The sequence below is a fragment of the Elephas maximus genome, chromosome 15 (assembly GCF_024166365.1).
Source record: "Elephas maximus indicus isolate mEleMax1 chromosome 15, mEleMax1 primary haplotype, whole genome shotgun sequence".
Classification (NCBI taxonomy): domain Eukaryota; kingdom Metazoa; phylum Chordata; class Mammalia; order Proboscidea; family Elephantidae; genus Elephas; species Elephas maximus.
The window spans coordinates 26936318-26957912 of NC_064833.1; the positions used below are offsets into that span (position 1 = coordinate 26936318).

The following is a 21595-nucleotide window of genomic DNA, read 5'->3' on the forward strand; positions in this document are numbered from 1 at the left end:
TTTTATTAAAGTTTCTTTAGTTTATGTAGTCAATGTCTCAAATTATTCATGGGACATGCTTAAATTTTATATAAGTGTGTCCCAAATATTGTGTTGGGCATACTTACAGTAAACAGTTACTCATTTTTTAAATCTGAAATTCAGGTTTAACTGGGTGCCCTGTATTTAATCTAGCAACTTCATGCTAGGGAGACCTACAAAATGATATCCTTTTCCCCTAAGGTGGGAAGATCAGAGTGTTTGCTCTTCAGTTGGGAGAGGGTATAGAGTTTAAATGAATATTAAAGCATATTTTTGTAGTATCATGCAAATTGGTTTGGCTTAAAGTAGCCAGAAGTTCTCATAGTTTTTAAATAATGAGGAATTTATTCAGAGAGCCACTCAAAATACACCATCTGTAAAATATCTGTGTACCTTTTAATATTTCTCTGTTGCCGTGTTACTCTACTTATTAAATCCAGTGTCTTGAACATCCTTTAGTTATTAAGCAGATATTACTGGCAATCTGGATGTTCTGAGGGGGGATATAGAGATATGTGTGCTTTGATCTGGACCTTAAGGCAGTTACAATATAGCTGGAAAGAAAGACATAACAAGATTTTAAGAAATGACAATGTGTGAAAAATCCCAAGAGGAAGACAAAGTTGTAGAGTAGCTCACAAATCCTCGGTTCTTTCTTGGGTTGAGTCATTTGCAATGTCTTTAGCGACGAGGGAATGATTCAGGTAGGGCTTGAGAAATGGGCTCCCTGAACCTCTTTGAGGTTTTTATATTTATGCTGATAGAATAAAATGCATTTAGTAGATTAGAGGAACATCCAAACTAATGTGGCTCCACAACGACTCTGTAATTATTTTTTGTGAATTAAACTATCCTTGCCCCAGCTGCTTTGTGAAGTAGAGGTGTATTATGGAAATAAATATATACTTTTTTGGTTGTTGTGAGGAGTAAATAATTATATAAAACCTAGCACTAAAAACTAAAGGGTAGTGGAAAGATAATCCTTAAACAATGAACTAGAAAAGATACACTATTGGAACAACTGGGGTTTGGGATTACACTTGACAGTTTTGTATTTGTAATATTAACTGCTAAAGCTGTTAATTTTGACTCTCAGAGGTGGGTGATATTGTATGTGCTTTTAGGAGGGAAAATGATGTTGCTCCACATCAAGGATTCATTTGGGAATGCCCTATAGAGTGGTGAGTTTATATACTGAGAGTTCACTGAAAGCTAACTCATACCCATCTTGAAACTTTCTGACCGTAGCTACATGATTCTTGCGACTCACGGTCAGGGGACCAACAGCATTAGCATTGCCTGGGAACTTGTAAGAAATGCAGAACCTGGGACCCCACTCCAGACATCCAGAATCAGAATCAGAATCAGAATTTTAACAAGATCCCCAGATGGTTCCTATGCACATTAAAGTTTGAGAAACACTGCTTTCGATGTTGGTATAGATTACTGAAAAGTTTGTGTTACTCCAAGCTGTTGAAAGTAGTGTTGTTGTCTCTTTCATGTGTTTTCTATCATTTATTTCGGGCTGATTATAGGGAGACGGGGAGTCCTTCAGTTCTGCAGAGCCATGCAGCAACTTAACATTTCTGCTTTCCCTAGTGGTGTTCAGTAGCCTGAAAGATTGAGCAGTTTAGCGCTTTACTGCTTAATTGTCAAGCTTTACTCTTTTTTCATTAATAGCAGTCAGACCCATAATCTTAAGGTTCTGAATAACTAAGATAGTGAAGTCATTACCAGTGTTTTCCTAAAGCCTGGCTTGGGGCGGGGGTGTCTTTTGAGTTTATTCGTTAAGTTGCTTGAGAATCATGATATAGCCTGTATGTGATTCATAAATACTGGTCCCTGCATCAGTGTCACTTGAGGGCATTGTTAAAAATTCAGATTCTCAAAAAAAAAAAAAAAAAAAATTAGATTCTCAGATAATTTCTGGGGGATTCTCTTTTAATAGGTCAAGTAGGAGGGTTTGCAGCCTGTATTGCCAAGAAGCCCTTAATGTTTCAGTGCTGCACCCAGACTGTTTGGCAAGCCGTTGCTATAGGCAGTTTCTTTTCTATTAGATTTCCTGTCCTCCATGGTTTCATTTTCCATATCGTCAATCGTGTCCTTTATTTTCATAGAAAGTTAAGAATTGAAACAGCATAGAAAAATGAAACATTGTTCCGGGAGTTAGCAGCCCTGTATTTTTGACTTAATGTTGACTAACGTGGGCAAGTCATCATGTCTCCATTTCACTATCTGTAAAATGAGGCGTATACTCAGTGGGATGTGAGATCATATGCATGAGTGCTTTGAACTCTTCAGAAGAAAAGGCATGTGAATTGAGCTTGTTATTACAACCTTATTTTAATATCCTTCCTGTTAAAATGCAGTTTTCCTTCTTGCAGTAAAATCTGGTTCTCACTGAAAACTTATCTCTGGAACGTCTCCTTTTTTGCTTTAAACCTATCCCCACTGTTCTTTGCATTCTGGTAGTTTTCCAGTATCAGTACCAAGAGAGGTTTTGCCTGGGTCATTCGCGTCAAGAGCTCCTCTGTTGGGCAGATCAGAGCAGCTCTTGTTGAGACCTGTCAGGAGCCAGGGGGTTGTCCACTGAGACTCGGATTTCAAACTAGAAAACTTAGAATATTAAGACACCTTGTTTTGCTGTAATGAACTCTGTTTGGTTGGGGACACAAAGGCTTGTATATAGGAGAAGAAAGTATGAGTAGAATAATGGATAAAGGTCAGATGCATTGGTCTCTGTTTGGCAAAGGGTTAGGATTGGCTCAAGGGCATTTCTAGATTGCAGAATAAGTAGATATTGAAGCTGCATAATCTTAAGGCAGCCTGAGATGCATTTCCAATTTTAAAATATATTCTACCGGTTAATGTCCTAAAGCAAAAGATCTTTTAGGAAATAAACTCAGTTTTAATGATGTCTGCCATTGTTAAGATACATGGGAGAAAGGAAAAGAATGATACCAAAATACCAGTTCGTATGTTTAAACTGCTTAAAGAATATTGGATGCAGATTTATACAGAACAGGACTTTATATTAGGATTTACAGGTGTTCCCCCCCATCCCAAAGTAGAGCTTTCATATGAAATCTTTCATAAGTTGAAATGACGTAGAGGAAAGAATCGATTACAATTAATTTAAATGGGAAAATTTTTGAGCACTCCCAGACCCAAAAAGTAACCTACTAAATTGTACCCAATAACACATAAATCCCTTATGAGCTTCTCTTAGGCTTTTCTGATACCTTAGGACATGTCTTGCTAATGGATGGACAAAATAAATCGAGGTAAAAGCACAGATGCTCACAGACACAGTTCAAAGCTATGGCAGCTTGATGCTGAGTGTAGTTCCCGGGGGAGGAGCTTGAGGACACCACTGTAGCTGCTGGGGTGCCTGCTGCCTCTTTAAGGGCTTGCCCTAAAACAAACGCTGAACGCTATTTCTGCCTTTCATGTTTTTTTGTAAAAGCGAAAGTCCTCTTCAGATTTCTTCCAGTTATCGAAAACAGGTGTAAAAGCGAAGTGACGTAAAGTGAACTTTCGCAAAATGGGCAATTCTTGTATATTGTGTTGGTTAACACTTCCATATGGGTGTATTAATATTCACAAGAAATTAATGAACATGCGCTACTATTTTTATTTTGTGAATGAGGAAACTGAGGCAGCGGTTCAGGAAATTGTCCAAAGTCACATATCTAGTGAAATATAGAGCCAGGGTTGAAACTCTGTCTGGTTCTACAGTCTATACTTTTTATTTTTGAAATAGCATTACTACAGTGGTTTGTGTTTTTGCACCAGAGTCACCAGTGTTGCTAGAAGTGGAGTGGCAATTTATAGTCTTGATTTATAGTCAAGGGTCCCACCACAGATGTCAAGCCAATAGCCCACTATGTCAGGGAAAGCACACACATGCTGTCACAGTGGCCAGTGACCTCATTAGAACTGTCTCAAGCTGAAGGTTGATCAGAACTTGCAAATGTGTTTCTTCAAAGTTTTTAGTAGTATTTTTAATTGTACTTTAGGTGAAGTTTTACAGAGCAAACTACCTTCTCATTAAACAGTTAGTGTACATAGTGTTTTATGACATTGGTTAACAACCCCATGACATGTCACCACTCTCCCTTCTCGACCTTGCATTCCCTATTACCAGCTTTCCTGTCCCCTCCTGCCTTCTTGTCCTTGCCCCTGGGCTAGTGTGCCCCTTGAGTCTCGTTTTGTTTTTTGGGCCTGTCCAATCCCTGGCTGAAGGGTGAACCTCAGACATGAGGTTCTTTACTGAGCTAAAAGTGTGTCCGGGGGCCATACTTTCAGGATTTCTCCAGTCTGTTAGGCCAGTCAGTCTGGTCTTTTTTTGTGAGTTGGAATTTTGTTATACATTTTTCTCCAGCTCTTTCCGGGACCCTCTATTGTGATCAGAGCAATCAGCAGTGGTGGCCAGGTACCATCTAGTTGTACGGCACTCAGTCTGTTGGAGGCCGTTTGTTTATTTTTAGTGTTCTTGGCTCAGTAGATTATGTAGCATATTTCTTGGGTATGTTTTGAACTATAATCATTCTGATAAGTCTATTTTTATATGATGATCAGGTATTATAAATACAATTTTGGGGGGGTACAGTTTTGGGTTTAGGAGCTCATCTTCTATTGGGTCAGGCTAGAATGTGGTTGTGATAAGAAGGTTCTTTGGCTGAGGTTCCTGGAGGTGCTATGCCCTGGATTTTAGGTCTTGACTGTTGTGTTTTGTGACCTTAATTCTGTCTTTGGATTTTCTGGCCTTGACATTGGAGGCAAGATTCTTACTCTTGGTCATAAACATCCTTGTCTTAAGAGTTAGATTTCTTCCATTTAGGATACAATTAATTTTAATGTTGTATTTTCACGGTGGAGCCATGATCAGATTATTCATCATTTGCGTCATTTCCTTTTTAAAATCTTGGTTACTCAACATGCGAAGGAACAATAGGAGGAAAGAGTGAAAATAATCTGTAAAAAGTGAAAAATTTAAATACCCATATTTATTCAGTAAAATATAAACTAATTATGTATACTCAGAGCTCATAGCGACCCTATAGGACAGAGTAGAACTGCCCCATAGAGTCGGAGTCGACTCGACGGCACTGGTTTTTTTTTTTTAATTATGTATAGTATTATGTGATGTCAACAACAACAAAAAACTGGTTGGTTATTTTGTTACATATATGAATTACCTCCTATAAAAAAATAGGAAAATTCTTTGAATTTAACCATCAGATATGTCTCATAAGGGAATGTAATTATTCACCACAGACATTATATTTGCAAAGTGATTAAAATATACATTTGACCATGCTGCTTCCGTGCATATAACTTTTCAGTTGTTTCCCTTAACCTTTGACTACAACCACTCCTCTTACTATGGCCTACAAGGCTCTGTCTGTATCCCTCAGAAAGGCCTTCCTGCCAACCCTGACCACTCTCCCACCCCCATTACTATGCTATTCATTTCATTCTTAGCTCAAATCACTCTTTGTGCTTATTTATTTATAGTCTAATGTGAAACCTGACATTCCCAACTAAACTGTAAGCACCAGGTAGGCAGGAAGCATGTGTCTTGTATTCACCAGTATGTACCCAGTGCCTGTAAAAGTAATATTTTGATGATTATCTAAAATTACTTATGTGAGTACATATCTTGCAGTAGCTTTTAATATAGCTTTACCAGTGTATTTTGTTACTTTGTTTTAAGTTGATAACTCACGATACGCTATTTCAGTGTATTATTATGTGTTTCAGGTGGTATTTGTATAAAGCGCCATACAAGGTTTTTATAGTTAAAGAAAATATGCCTTATGCCAAATCATTGTGTACCTCTCAGGTGTGCCTTTTATGATACAGCACCTCCATTCTTCTTTGGTAATCAAATGTATGTCCTCCTGAAGCGGTTCTCCTCTCTTTAACAGCAGAAGATGATATGAAATTTGATAAGATCTCCTTGTTTTAAGCCTTTTAAAAAGAAAACACACACACACTTATTACTCGTTTATGCAAACACACCATTTTAATGAATATATTCACATAGCACCTACCTATCATGCTTCCTGACACACAACACTCAATTTGTTGAATGTGTTTATGTCCTTACAGATAAACAGAATTTGTTTAGAAAAATCTTGAGCCTTTAATATCTCTTATTTACTAGATTATGTAGATAAACCAAAAGCATTTTATTAACTAAGCGTACTTGTTAGGTAAAACTTATTTTAATAAGCAAAAAGCCATACAAAGCACTTGGGCATTAGAAATGTTAGCGAATTAAAATAAAAGAAAAAACTCCATTTAGTTTAAGTAAACAGAAAGTGGGCGACAAGTCTGCTGATTAAATCAGGCATAAAATCATATGAATATCTCCTTAACTAAAGTAGAATTGAGAATTATCCAATCAGGGGAAAATGAACAGAGCAGGTCATTTGATAGCGCAGTAAACATTATTTATAACTGTGGGGTATGTGTGTGTGTGTGTGTGTGGCAGGTACTTCAAAATATATACCTGTTACTGCTAATAAAAGGAAATGTCACATTCTTTATATAGAATCGAAAATATCGGTTAATTACACCCATTTTCTGGGTGTTGAGAATATTGCGTTTCATTCTACTTTCTACATGAAGATAAAATTCAGATATTTTAAAAAAAAACAAAACAAAACAAAAAAACACCTTCAGGATGCTTGATTTCCAATTACTGTCTTCTTTTTCTCCAGGAGAACACACGGCTGCTACAAATGCCGTCAGTGCAATTTTACAGCTGCCGATACTCAGTCACTACTGGAGCACTTCAACACTGTTCACTGCCAGGAACTGGACATCACTACAGCCAACGGCGACGAGGACAGTCATGCCATATCCACCATCAAGGAGGAGCCCAAAATTGACCTCAAGGTCTACAGTCTGATAAACCCAGACTCTAAAATGGGAGAGCCTGTCTCCGAGAGTATAGTGAAGAGGGAGAAGCTGGAAGATAAGGATGGGCTTAAAGAGAAAGTTTGGACTGAGAGTTCCAATGATGACCTTCGCAGTGTGACTTGGAGAGGGGCAGAGATCCTGCGGGGCAGTCCATCATATACTCAAGCAAGCCTGGGGCTTCTGACGCCTGTGTCTGGCACCCAAGAGCAGACAAAGACTCTGAGGGATAGCCCCAACGTTGAAGCTGCCCATCTGGCACGACCTATATATGGCTTGGCTGTCGAGACCAAGGGGTTCCTGCAGGGGGTGCCAGCTGGTGGAGAGAAGTCTGGGGCCCTCACCCAGCAGTATCCTGCATCGGGAGAAAGCAAGTCCAAGGATGAATCCCAGTCCCTGTTACGGGTAGGAAGGTTTAATTTTTAAAATAATTTCTATATTTTGAAGAGAAAATGGAACACAGACATTTTCTAGTTTTGGTTTGTTTTATGAAGGGAAATTAAATGATCTGTGTCAACCTGCTGATTTACACTTAAAAACCCAACATGGCAGAAAGTGGCTGGTGTGCGTTTGTGTGTACTGCACACATACTCTCTACAGGGCTAGGCAGTCACTTGTTTGTCTTTGCTGATAGCTCAGGTTGAATTTTGGTTTATACCAAACAGCAAGGCTGCATTGGGAGAAGGGAGGCTTAGAACCTCAGAGAATCCACCTCTGTTACATTAGAATGATTAAATGCTTTTTAACTTATAAGATGGTTTGACAGTACATGGTTAAGAAGGACGTTACCAAAGATTTAAATCACTAAGCATGTAAAGCCCTTGGTGAGAGGTTGATACAGAAGTGCAGTGTTTTGTAAAGCCCACAGGATAATTATGTACAAATGGCAATGCTTGCTGTTGTTTAGTTGCCAAGAAAAGGAAAAACTGAGATAGAGCTAACTGTGAATGGTGTGAAGAGCATCCAAAGAAAAGGGTGTGGTATAATTTATATTTATCAGACTCTTTTTGGGAGAAAGACATAGTTCCACTTGGGGAGGAAAAACAAAACAAAAACACACCCAAGAAACCTCTGGGTAAAAGAACATCCTTAATCACTGTCTTCTCGCCTTGTCGACTCAGCATTGTCAGGAAGTATTTCAGATTTTGAAAATTCACGAGCTTCCAGGAGGTGATGATGCCTGCTTTTTGCCTAAGGCACCACTGCTTCTACATTTCACCTTAACTCGAGAAAGTTTTGAGTTTTCTGGATGATTCTGAAGCTAGTGCATGCATAGAAGGTAGGATCAGAAACTAGCTAACCTTTACAAAAAGATTCAGTTAGAAAATATAGTTCAGTCAGCCCAATGCTTTGACCCGCGGGGCAGAAACCACTGATGTCTCTCTGGGTATATAAAAAACTGGGGACAAAATTGTTCTTCCCAAGTCTGCAGGGCTGCTGTGCTCTGATTTCCTGCAGATTCTCTGAAGCCTATCTGTGCTTCTCAGGTATTCTCTAGCAGAGTTGAGAAATGGCTCTTTGAGGTGTACAGTTAATTATAAAAGCTGATACCTTTCCAGTCTGTAGTTATGCCCTGGAGCTAAAGGAAGGACTGAATGCAGAAGAGGTGCTGCCCCCTGTGCCCCTCAAAACAAAGAATCCTCCCTGCAGGGAAGATGCAAGTTCATTGTAAGTAACTTTTAGAAGAAAAGAGCTAGATCCTGTGCCCTTCAGCAGGGTGTTCAATTCAGTGAGCTCCTTTCAAATAAATCTACAGAGGCTGCAGTTTTATAATTGTAAATAACTAATTTTCTTAGCATGTCAGGACTCTTCTAATCTCAAGTGGCTCTTAAGGTTTCTGGCTGTAAAGAAGAAATGGCGTGCCCTAGGTTTTAATAATTTCATATTGCATCATGAGAATGTATACTTGGGTGCCTAACATCTGTATCGTTATAACTCCCCCACCCATGTTCTTTTTCTTCTTAAAATTGTTTTCCTCTATGACATCTTCATCCAAACTCTTTCTCTTTTAGGCTGTTTCTGGAGTAATACCTTTCCTGCCACTTTTTGTATACTCTAAGAACTTGGATTTATGAATAATTAAGCAGTGAAAGCTCAAACCTAAGCATGAGAGTTATATTTTTTTGAGCAGCCTGGGGATGATGATACTTTTCTTAAAAGTTGTTTTTCTTCATTACTCTACTTCCTTAATTCCCTGACTTCAAGTTTCTATTGCATCACTTCAACTGTCTTTTCAGTTCCCCTACAGTAGCTGCTGAAGTAGGAAATCTTCAGCAGGAGACCCTTTAGCCATGTTGTACAACAAATAGTTACATTTCCTAACCCAAGGATTTGTGATACAATCTATAGATGTCAGAGAACTGACAGAAATAAATGTAGATTTGTTCAGAAAAGGAGCCTTGAATTAGTCTTCTGTGATTTTAATAAAATTCCAATCTTTAAAATTTACATTTTGCTTGTATTTGAGTAGTGCTTTTGGAAATCACCAATTTTGTGAGATGTTTGCAATAAAAATGGTAGCTAATTTATTGAGATAGTTTTCTGTGTAATATTTAGCTAATTAACAATTAAAAAATTTCTGTGTACTCATACATTAGTTGATCTGCTTCTTCAGATGCTAAAATAAGAATCAGGGCCTATACTGATTGATGGATTTGACAGAAGTTCTACTTCGATGCTAGGAACTGGCATTCCCAAGTTATCTATCATAGCAAACGCACCTTCCTCAGTTCACTACCCTGCTTTCTGTAAGGAAAAACCCAGCAGAATAACGCTGTCATGTTGACTAAAGGCAAAAGCTCTGTACTTTATTTTGTAGTTGTTAAGATCTAGTTATTAGTGAAAGCCTCTTGTAATAATTTATAAATAAATAATAGAAATATGCAAATGTAATTTATATGTTCTGAATGAAGAAGATACAGTGGTTTGTGTAAATATATGCATATGAGATAGAATCTTCATATTTTAGCAAACAAAATGGAGTTGGAAATTAACTGTCTTGCTGCTTGTCATCCCATTGCCATTGAGTTGATTGCAACTCATAGCAACCCTATAGTACAGCGTAGAACTGCCCTATAGGGTTTCCGATGAGTGCCTGGTAGGTTTCAACTGGAGACCTTTTGGTTAGTAGCCATAGCTCTTAACCACTACACTATCAGGGTTTCCTTTTAAATTAAATAGTGCATACCAAACCAAAACCCACTGCCGTCTAGTTGATTCCAACTCATAGCGACCCTGTAGGACATAGCAGAACTGCCCCGTAGGGTTTCCAAGGCTGTAAATCTTTACAAAAACAGACTGCCACATCTTTTCTTCTGAGGAGCGGCTGGTGAGTTTGAACTTCCCGTTAGCAATCGAGTGCTTTAACCACAGCACCACCAGGGCTCCTCAATAGTGCATGCAGTATAGCATTAAAAGAGCAAAAATATTTATAAAAGAATTTATACATATAGTTTCTAATAGTAACAGTAGAAATTTGAGAATCATCTCTTAAATACTGTACAAAGTGATATCAAGAAATAAGTATGGAAGATTTGTCCAACAGAATATATTGATTTAAAATAGTTCAGCATTGTGCTGGGAAATAATGGAAACATTTCTAAGGTGTAGGTTGAATGTAGTTAGGGTCATGTCACAAAGCATGTAATTACAGTGTTGGCTCCAGAATCTTAGTCTTTTTTAGACTATGTATTTTTTTTATGTTTTTAACTGGGTGTAGTAGTGAAAAATTTGCCCTTCACTGTGATGAAGGAACTATCAGAATCACAGAGAAGAGCTGAAGTTTGAGAATGCTCACTTGATTAACAGTGAAAGAGTTAGATTTTTTGTCTGTCTCGGCTTTCAGTTTTGTGTTCAATATCAGATCATTCGTGTATATTTTTACTTAGTAAATATGGTTTGGGTGTGGCAGGGGGGCATATTAACATAAGCCTTATCCTTTAAATTGCTTTTTGAAAATTATGGTTCTTTTGGTTGCATATTAACATTAATCATTGTTCTTTTCCTAATGAGTAGGAAGAAAAATTAAAGTCTTTAGAATCTTTGCCAAAAATAGGCCTAGCTTATACGAAAACTTAGTTTTACTCTTTTAAAACTTCCAGAATAGATCTTGTTAAACTTGAATACGTTCCTGAAAGTGGTTACTAAATTAATATTTTGAAAACTCTGTGTTTTCATTTAGACTTAGAATTTGGCTCTTAGAGAGGAGAGCATATTTGATTAACATTGCCTGTGGTAAAGGCAAAAGTTAATTGTTTTTTTGAATTCAAATAACTTTGCAGTTTTACTAAATAGTGTATTGTAGCCTGAACTCAATAAAGTTGTATGCTCTTTTCTGATCAGTTTTTTCTATAATATATATTTGCACAATGCTGTTTTTTCTTTGTACTTTTGTAGATAAATTTATATGCAGATGTAACTGTATCAGTCTTACAATTTCCTTGTATCAAAAATCGATCAAACCCACTGCCATCACGTTGATTCTGATTCACAGCGACACCATAGTACAGAGTAAAACTGCCCATTGGGTTTCGAAGGAGTGGCTGGTGGATTCGAACTGCCAACCATGTGGTTAGCAGCCGAGCACTTAACTACTGTGCCACCAGTGATTCAGTTTCCTTGAATAGAATTTCTGAATTTAATTCTTGTAATGGAATTTTTAGATCGGATTTTATAAAGTAGAACGTTTTGTCTGTTAGCCACGTTAGTAAGGGTAAAAAAAATTTCTGGCATTAAATTTTAAGAATTTTGCTACAATCAGATGCATTTTTTGTTTATGAAAAGGAGAATTATATTTAGGCTTAATTGGTGAACCTGTGGGTTGTATTGGACAATAAGCATTTAGTGGATTCCTACAGGTCATTGTCAACAGAATTTCATAGGTAACACATAGGTTCCAATCCTTTCGTAGGTTCAAACTCCCTGTGTATTAGCCCACGTTCTTTATGCGTTTAGAGTGAAAAATAAACCTCTTTGAGATTGGTTTTAGTTTCCAGGGAACATTTATTTAGGAAAGTTGGTCAGTTTTAACATCCACATTTTGCAAAGCTTGGTTTTGCTGGAGGTCTTAGGCCCATGGGCCCTGTGGGGGTTGAGTTCCAAGTTCTGGAAGTTGAGTTCCAAGTTCAGCCGCTGACTGTCAAAGGAAGGGCCTCCCAGGATCTCCGTTCCTCTATCTCTTAGAGGATCATAATGCCTGCTGTCCTCACAGGAGTGTTGTGCAGCTTAGTTAATTAATGTTTGTCAGGCCATTTGAGAGCCTCAGCTGCAGGGTGTTAGATAAGTGCAAAGTAGTATGATTATTTGTTCGTTCTGTAAATGTGATACCAAGACAGTACAATGCAGATGTTATTTCCCCCTTTCCTTAGTTACGTTAAATTTATCGTTTAAAGATTGTTGATACTGGATAGTCTATTGAGATGCAAAAATGTTCTTTTGGGGATAGTCCATTGGCAGGCAGACAGACATTCAAACAAGTGACAATGTTGAATGCCTTTACAACCACTGACAGAAGACCACAGGGACTTTTTTTTTTAACTAAAGATGCTCGCAAGTGAAAAGTCTGATATTTATTGTTTTGCTTCATGTTTAATTAAAAGAGAAGCAGAATTTCAGTTCTTATGTAAGTGGTATTCACTTAACGTAATGTATATGTACATAGCAGTTTTCCTGACTGCATTTGAACTCTTTTCATATCCATATGTAAAATACCAGAGAGAATAGACTGTACCAGGGAAAATGGCAGATAAATACGTTCCTAATCATTGGCTCTGAACTGGTCGTTTTAGGCCACTTTAATAATGTTTCTCTTTAGTTAGCAGTTGTTATTTTATTTGCCAGTAAAAAGTATATAATATTAAAATGTATTTACCGTATGTAGAGTTTTTTTTTTTTTTTTTTTTTTTTTTTTTTAGAGATTAGCAATCCTTGTAAATCTCTGTGCTTCTGGTTTATATAGCTGCATTTCTATTGTCACCTGTTAGGAAAAAGTATGATTTAAACTTCAATACATTTTAGTTTTTTATTTTTAAAATGGAATTCATCCATTGAATTAGTTATATGTAATAGCAAGCATGACAAATTTCATTGTAATAAAATCTAGGTAGAATGAGTTTTGTTTTTTTTTTTCTATTTGGTTACTGATTTTTGACATTGACATACTGTGTTTGACAGTAAATAACTAAAATCGGATGTATAGAGATATATATGTTTGGTTCTTAATAGTTTGACTAATGGGGCTTTCTATTCCCATTTTTTTTTAAGTTGTGTTTTAGCTGAAAGTTTACAGCTCAAGTTAATTTCTCAAAGAAAAATTTATACACATACTGTTATGTGACCATACTTGCAATCCCTATAATGTGACAGTATACTTCCCCCTTCCACACTGAGTTTTCCTGTGTCCATTCAACCAGCTCTTATCCCTTTCTGCGTTCTCATCCTGCCTCTGGACAGGAGCTGCCCATTTAATCTCCTGTATCTACTTGAACTGAGAAGCATGGGTATTATTTTATGTTTTATAGCCCAGTCTGATCTTTGTCTGCAGAGTTGGCTTCTGATATGGTTTTAGTTCTGGGTTAACAGAGTCTGGAGGCCATGTCTTCTGGGGTTCCTCTAGTCTCAGTCAGACCATTAAGTCGGGTCTTTTTATGTGAATTTGAGTTCTGCACCACATTTTTCTCCTGCTCTGTCGGGAACTCTCTGTTGTGTTCTCTCATTTCCTTTTGTAAATAGGCTCTATTAGCCCAAATATTTTCTTAAAAACACTCCTCTACCACCCCTTTTCTGTAACCTAGGCTTTTTGTGAGTTTTCCTGGCCCAGGTTGAAGGCAGGGGAAGCAGACATATCTCTTAGTGGATTGGGCTGCAAGTGTGTAGTCACTGTGAAATGGTATCCTTTAGCACAGTATCTGTTAATTATTTCCTGTATAACTATCTTTTGCTCGGCTTCCTTTTTTCACAGACTGCTTATGTCAGTAGATAACAGGGCCCCCAAAGGAACCCATTGTTGAGGGCTCTCAGATGTTGGAAGTGAGGAGTATACAGAATGTGGCCCAAGTTTCAGGAGCACAAATGCGGAAAAGTTCAAAAGTGTGTCAGCCATCAGCTGCACAGCCTTGGTGTGAATCTAGTATTTTTCTGGCATAGCCCAGTCTGAAGGATGGATTCAACAAAAGTGGTTATTCCAAAAAATGCCACAAAAATGTTTTACCTTGGGTTTTCTGGGATATTGTTATTTGTTCCCACCAAAAAGGTAAATATTGTTTCCATTGCCACACTCTTTTACTCCCTGAGACGCTGTTTGAGAACTTTCATGAAGTATTTATGGGCAAGGACATTGATTACTAGACAGGTCTACTAATTAACTCAAGGAAGCTTACTTGGCAAGCTAGAACCTCCTGCTGCGTCTAGCTGTGTTATTAGTTCAAGGAGATGCAAATTGTTTCAGTTAAGTTTAAAGAACCTGTTTCCTTCATTTAGGAGAAGCAACTTTCTAATTTATAGGCATTTATAATTAACTATAATTTACAAATAAAATAGACCCCAGAATGACTTTATTGTGGGAAAAAAAGCCATAATACTTTATCGTATGGTATACTTTGTTCATCTTTTAATCAGTGGTTTTGAGGGAGGCAAAGGAGTCTCAGTTTTGTGCTTTTGTGAGTACAAGAGAACACTTGTGATAAATTGAGTGTTTGACATCGTTTTCATCTCAGAATGATCAAACGGCTCTCAAATGTAATTTTAAATGTCAACTTCCCTCTTCAAAAGATAGTTTTTCAATTCTAAAGATTTAATTTGGGCATATTAATTAGGAAAAGAGAGACTTTACCTGTCTGTAACATCATGATTAACCAGAAAAAGCTAAGAACATATGGATATAAATATACTTTATAATTTTGCTAGCACTAAAATAATGGGGAGTGATTATGCGAGTCAAAGTTTTAGAAGAAGTTGGATACAAATACAAGATTTTTAAAATAGATGTTTGATTAAATGTGGTATTTTGTTTGAAGATGGTGACAAAATCCCTGAGAACATAGTTTAATGACTTTCATGAAGACATGCCTGTAGTATTGCAATTACTTTTAAATTTTGGTATTTATGATTTATACTAGACCATGTAGAAGAAGAGGTCTTGGTAAATTTCCAGCCCATAAAATAATCCGCTTCCGGAATTAACTTTCTGATCTTAGCTACTAATAACTGAGTAGCAAGAATACCTAATAACTGCCCAATTTGAATTCTCGACGAGGAAGACAAAACCTGGCAAAGCTATTTTTTTTTAGAATTGTTTTAAAATTTAAAGATAGATGCTTTGTTTAAAATAGATGGATATTTATGATCGATTGCCAAGTAATTTAGCATTTCAGTTCCTAGGATTAAAAGTGTACTACTTACCAATTAGTTTATTACTGCATTAACTCTTTTCATCCTCACCACAACCCTTACAACCCTTTGAGGTTGAAACTATTATTATCTTTTATTTAGGCCAGGAAACTGAGGCAGAAACATTAGGTAGTTTGCCCAAGGTCACGGGGCTTGTAATGGCAAAGATAGAAATTCTAATCCTGGTAATCTCGCTCCACAGTCCATGCTCTCAGCCATTGGCTTCCTATGACTATTTGCTAATAAAATGCTTGGATGACTTCCTTGGATTTCGGAATTATTTGTTTCATTGAAACATGTATATGCGTGTATATGTACAAAACACACAAAAACATAACTTTTGAAAATTATACAAGTGACACATACTTATTGCAAAAGAAGTAGATCACCCAGAACACTGTAAAGAAGAAAATGAAAACCACTCATAAATCCCAGTCCAAAGATACTTTTCTGTTTATATTTTGGTATCTAATTTATCCTTTATACACATCCATATATATATATGTATTTTATTCAGCTGTAGAATCATGTACCTCACTGTTTTTTCATTTAACAATACATTATGGACCTTTTTTTTTTTTTCCATTAACAAATATAACTCATGGTATTCTTTTTTAGTGGATCCTGGTGGAGCCCTGGTGGCCCAGTAGTTAAGAGCTTGGCAGCCAACCAAAAGGTTGGCAGTTCGAATCCACCAGCTGCTTCTTAGATACTCTACTGAGCAGCTTTACTCTGTCCTGTAGGGTTGCTATGAGTCAGAATTGACTTGTCGGCAATGGATTTGCTTTTTTGGTTTGATATACAATGGAATAGCTGTGTCATAATATGTTCGACAAATCCCTGTTGATGAACATTCAAATTACTTCCAGTTTTTATTCATAAAGAACGCTTTGATGAACCTCCTTGAACGTACTGCTTTGTCTTACTATTCTGCCATTCCTTAGGATGCTTTCTTATAGCATCATTCCAATTTTTACATGAGAAAACACATGACTGGTAATAAATGGTGTTTAATTTCCAAGTCACTGTCATCTAAAAGAATACTTTTTAAGGTACAAAATAAATTGCCTTATAAATAATGCATGGAAAATAATATCCTAGAAATAGTTCCTTGAGGATTAACTGTTGTGCTAGAAATTGATGTATTTGATGTGTAGGATTAAGAAACAAACAGTGATCTTTAAGAGACATGTTTTATCATCTAAATGGAATGTGGTACATGTCCAGTAGTCAGGTATGTGGTATGACATGCTTACATTAAACTGCTTATACAGCATAGTATATTTTGTAAAGAAATTTATTGTCAAGCAGGACCCATTTTCTTAAGCAAAGTTGAAGTATGTGTCTTAAGTGAGTGTAGTCTGTTTAGGCAGTCTTGCCTTTTATTTGAGAGAAACTTCTCTCACTTTGCCTCCATGGATGACCTTCTTGCTGTCCTTCACAATTTCTCAGCCCAGTTTTAAAGTTTTTACCTTTCTCAGCTGTGTGTTGGATCAGATGGACTTGAAGAAAATAAAAAAAGAACTTTTTTTTTTGGTAAAATGGTATGTAATGGTCCTCACTTTTATTTGCCGCGCAAACATTTATAATGATTCAACTGGAAGGTATTTTCCTTTCACGAGATTTTTAAGAATGTCAAGGAGAATGTTCTTTCTTTACTATCACTTAAAGGGTTAATGAAGTATTAAAAGGACCCAGGCAAGAATACTTTCTTATATGACATTGAATTTTTGCTTTTTATATGCTGAAAAAGTCTCATAGTCTCATAGTCTTACCCATTTAATAACATTTAGGAAAACATGTATAATATCATTTATATATACATGGCAAATTAATGGGAATCTAAAAACTTATACAAATACTACATTTAGGAGAGCTGTTCACTTTAGATTAAAATAAATATCTACTTAAAAAAAACTCAGTATGGGACTTTTGAAATTTCTTTGCTGGTACATTAAGAGCTAAAAACATTTTTATTTATTTATAACTTTTAAGAAGCATATCTCCTTTGCAGAGCATAGTACAATTGAAACAATGTTGGCTGTGTTTTAGGAGATACGCAAGTTTGGTTTATCTGATTTTTAATGTCAGGAATTTACAACCCAATTTTTTTTTTTTTTTTGGTAATTCAGGAAAATTCATCCATATCGTCTGAACTACATAACTAATTAAAAGAAAGTTGGAAGTTTTCAAAGTGCAAAGTGTCTTGATGGGTAGTCTATGATCTATAAATTATTCATCCAGTTAATATGCCTCTTGTATAAGTAAATTTATGCTATGTGATCATAGGATTATTTTTTATTATTTAAACAAAACTCAGAGCTTGCCTCAACCTCACATATGATTTGAGTATTTCTGAAGGCTCCAAAATACATTCTAATTATCCTTTAGTTGCGTAAGCCCAGCCCTTTGAGGTAGCAGTTGGTATTGGAGTGGGTGTACTCCACTTTTAATAGGCTGTTTCTGGCTGTGGTGCAGGCTTGGTTGAATTTTATCTTCTGGTAAAATTAGAGTTCATGTTTTCTTTTTACTTTTCTCCTGTGATGTAATGGAAAGAGTGCTGGATTGGAGGAAAGGAGGCTTTGTGTTCTAGACTCATTTTGTGACTAACTAGCCACGTCACCCAGGGTGAGTCATTCAGCCCTTATGCAATGCTTCCTCCATTGGAAAATTATGGACATTGAAGTGGATAATTGCTTGAAATCCCTTTAAAACTGCAAATTCTAGGCCTCAGTAAATAGCCTTTCAATAAAACCTTAACTATTCAGATAATGTGAATTGATACCAGGCCAACTTCAGGGGGAAAAAAAAAAAAACACCTTATTTTTCAGGCTTAGTGATGCTAATGCCCAAAGAGTTATCACATCTTTGGAGTACAAGGCCTTCAATAAGATTTTAGTCTACTGGTTGAAATCCATAAATAATAAACAACCATCGAACATACAGTCTGAACTCTTTAAAAAATTAAATTCTTTGAGCTTATTACAAGTAAGCTCATTTTTTGCAAATAACTTTGTTTCAAAGAATCATTTTATTAAGGGGCCACTTATAAATGAGGATGAAAGGAAGTACATACAATGAGAGAGAAAATAATTCTGGAGAGAATGTGATAATGCTTACAGTCTTATTTCCTCTGTTTCTTGGCATTGAGCTGTGATGCCTGTTTTGTTCACAGTCAGATGTTCAAATCAGAATTTTGGATGCAGAAACTAATTTTAGTAGGTGGGGTGCAAATTTCTTATGAGTCCATGAATAGACTCTAATCCCAGCTGTTTCATTACAATTATAAAAATAAAATTGGCTGTGAATCATTCAGACTCTTTTTAATGGATGTGAATAATTCAGTTTCATCCCACTGAAACCTAAAACTATAAACCTATCTTAGATTCTTTATGCTTCTTTAATGTTAATATTTCATTATTATTCACATGAATTGTTTGAAGAGCAGGTGGTCGTGATGAAAGTGACCATATTTCCACTCAGCTTCCTATGCATTTCAGGAGAGGATGTGGCCTCTAGAGTGAGGCTGGGGATAAAGCGGAGAAAGAAATTGGAAAGAGTCTAAGAAAAGAGAAAAGCATGTTAGGTTTGTATTTTTGGGAATTTTATTTCCCTTCTTCATTGTAGAAATTCTAAGAAATATAAATAAGCAAAAAGAAGAAAATAAATTCCTCGACAGTTTGGTGTATCTTTTTCTGGACACATAGACGTGCGCATACAAACATGAATTTATATGCTTATTATTGGATAACCTTCAATTTCACTTTATAATAAACCGTAAATATTTTCCCATATCGTCGTGTATTTAGCCACATTATCTTTAGTCACTTCGTGCTATTTTATTATATGTTGTACTAGTTGTACTAAAAAAGATACTTATCGAGTCCTTGTTAGGCATTTGTTTCTGATTTTTTGTTTCTGTCATTAGTGCTGCATTGAATATCCTTGTAACTAAATTACTGCATCTTGCTTGCAATTTTAAATTGTTAGCCTTGGTTCCTTTAGAATAAAGTTTCTGTACGTGATGACACACTAGTGGGGCTTATTGGCAAGAATAGGTCACTTTCCCAGGCTATGTATGTACGCTCTTGGGAAACAGGAAAATGGTGTCATTTCTTGACTTTCATTAGTTAGAATGGTCTCACAGTTGTAGCCAAAAAACCAGAAACTTCAATATTTCCTTTAAACATTAATATATAAGAGGAAATGCTAGTGACTATGGTGGTTTAAATAAGGTACATTTCTGAAGCATCAACGAAGAATCAGGTACCTATTTTACTTTGATTGTTGAAGGATGGATTCCTTAGCCACCTTGAAATCCAGGGACTATTTAAATAATACAATGTACTAAAATGAGGTGATAAAGAAAAAAGAATATTTAAAGGAATGAGGTGTTTTTAAAAAGATTCTTGAAGTTAATAATAAAGTAATTATTTTGACATTTGAGAGACCAAATTTTAATGTCCTTTGTATGTCGGAGTTTTTCCTTAATTGAAAGGATTTAGAAATATCATAGAGACATGAATGCTTCAAAGGTCTTATTATTACATTATTGATCCAAAGGAAAGACTAAGTTTTAGAGCAGAGCAGGTGACTACTGAAATCAACACCTGAAGTAAGAATTTAATAACTTCTTAAACTTAGTGTAAATAAGCTTTAGAAAGATCATTGTATACATCTATGTATCTGTATCTTTAGAGAGAAAATAGCTCTTTTATTCAAATATAAATTAAACTACCAGTATTTATGATCGTTATGTACATTTGAAGAAAAATGTAAATGAAAAAAATCTTGAATAGCCATTTGAAAATATACGCCATGTGTAACATACTGTATGTAAGAACTATTGTATATTCATTTAATGTATTGGTGTTCTAATTTATTCACAGATTTTTCCTCTTGGATTTAATCTGATGGCACAATTTTATCTCCTATTTAATGTCTTATTTTGTCATGAAGAAGAAAAAGAAATGCTTGCCTGTGATATGTCACCTGTTGTTTGATGGCTAAAATCTTAATACGGTATTACATTAAGTCATTTTAAAAGCATTGCTTTCCCTTTTGTTTAAAATTCCTACAATCCGTAGGATAGTAGTAGGGGGTTAATGGAAGGCTTGATTAAAATCTTCTAAGCTTTAAGGCTTTCAGTTCTTGTAAACAGTTTGGATCTGAGAGATAGGCTTTTTGTCCTTTCTCTAGTCTATTTACCGATTTAACGTTAAGAAAAATATTTTAAGTTGTTTTGTAGTAATAAGCGCAAATTAAAATACCTGTTAACAAAATCAACCGTAGTTCATTGTATGATAATCACAGAATTTACGGTAATTCTTTAGAAAATTCCCTGTAGCCACATCATCATTTTAGAGGTAAAGAAGCTGTCCTGCATGTACCAATTTTCCATCATTTAAAATAGCCTTTTAAGTTTTGTATCTAAGCTGCTTTTAAGTAGTTCTTTTTTATTTTTCCATACTTGTAGGACAGTGAACTCTTAACAACAGCTTAATCAGTCACCGTTTGCCCCATGAGAACTATCCAAACTAAGGGTGAATAATGGTCTCTGAAATAGTTAATAAGGATAATGCAGTTTGGGTGCTCCATTGGATTTATAAGCTTAGATCTATTAAATATCCATCTTTGTGACCAGGCCAGATGCAGTTTTGGGTCTGTGACTGACACAATGTCTACACAATACTCAAGTTCAGTAAGAAGTTTTGGCTGTCCTGTTTTTAATAAGCCCGATGAGTTTCGAATATGGTGGTTTTGTTTCATAGGATTGAGTTTGGCACCCCTTATAGTTTCTAACCCAACCCACTGCCTTTGATTTGATTTTTACTCATAGCAACCCTGTAGGACAAAGTACAACTGCTCCATAGGGTTTCCAAGGCTGTAAATCTTTACAGACGCAGACTACCACATCTTTCTCCCAAGGAATGGATGGTGAGTCGAACCGCTGACCTTTTGGTTAGCAGCCAAAGGCTTTAACCACTGTGCCACCAGGACTCCTTTTATAGTTCCTAGACCTTATGGTTTTAATATGAGAATTCACTGTAACATTGGGGTTTATGTCATACTCCGTGGGCCTTAAACTGAGATCCAGTGGAGTGTGTGTGTGTATGTTTGAGATTTTCCTCTAAAAGCATGGGGCTGGTGGTTAAGTTTGAAGTATACTAGAGCAAACATGAGAGAGACAGAAAATACCAATCTTATAATTTATCCACTTGTGAGTTTTTTTCCCTGAACAGATTATAAGTTCTTCAGA

At 36.1% G+C, this 21595-nt stretch overlaps 1 protein-coding gene across 5 annotated transcripts in view; it reads left to right on the forward strand.

Moving 5' to 3' along the window:
• TRPS1 (transcriptional repressor GATA binding 1) overlaps nt 1-21595 on the forward strand; it is a 270932-nt gene that overhangs the window by 77084 nt on the left and 172253 nt on the right. For all 5 annotated transcript variants that reach the window (XM_049854227.1, XM_049854225.1, XM_049854229.1 and 2 more), the window contains one exon: nt 6753-7356. In XM_049854227.1, coding sequence (XP_049710184.1) covers nt 6753-7356 — 604 coding nt within the window. The remainder of the gene's footprint in view (nt 1-6752; nt 7357-21595) is intronic.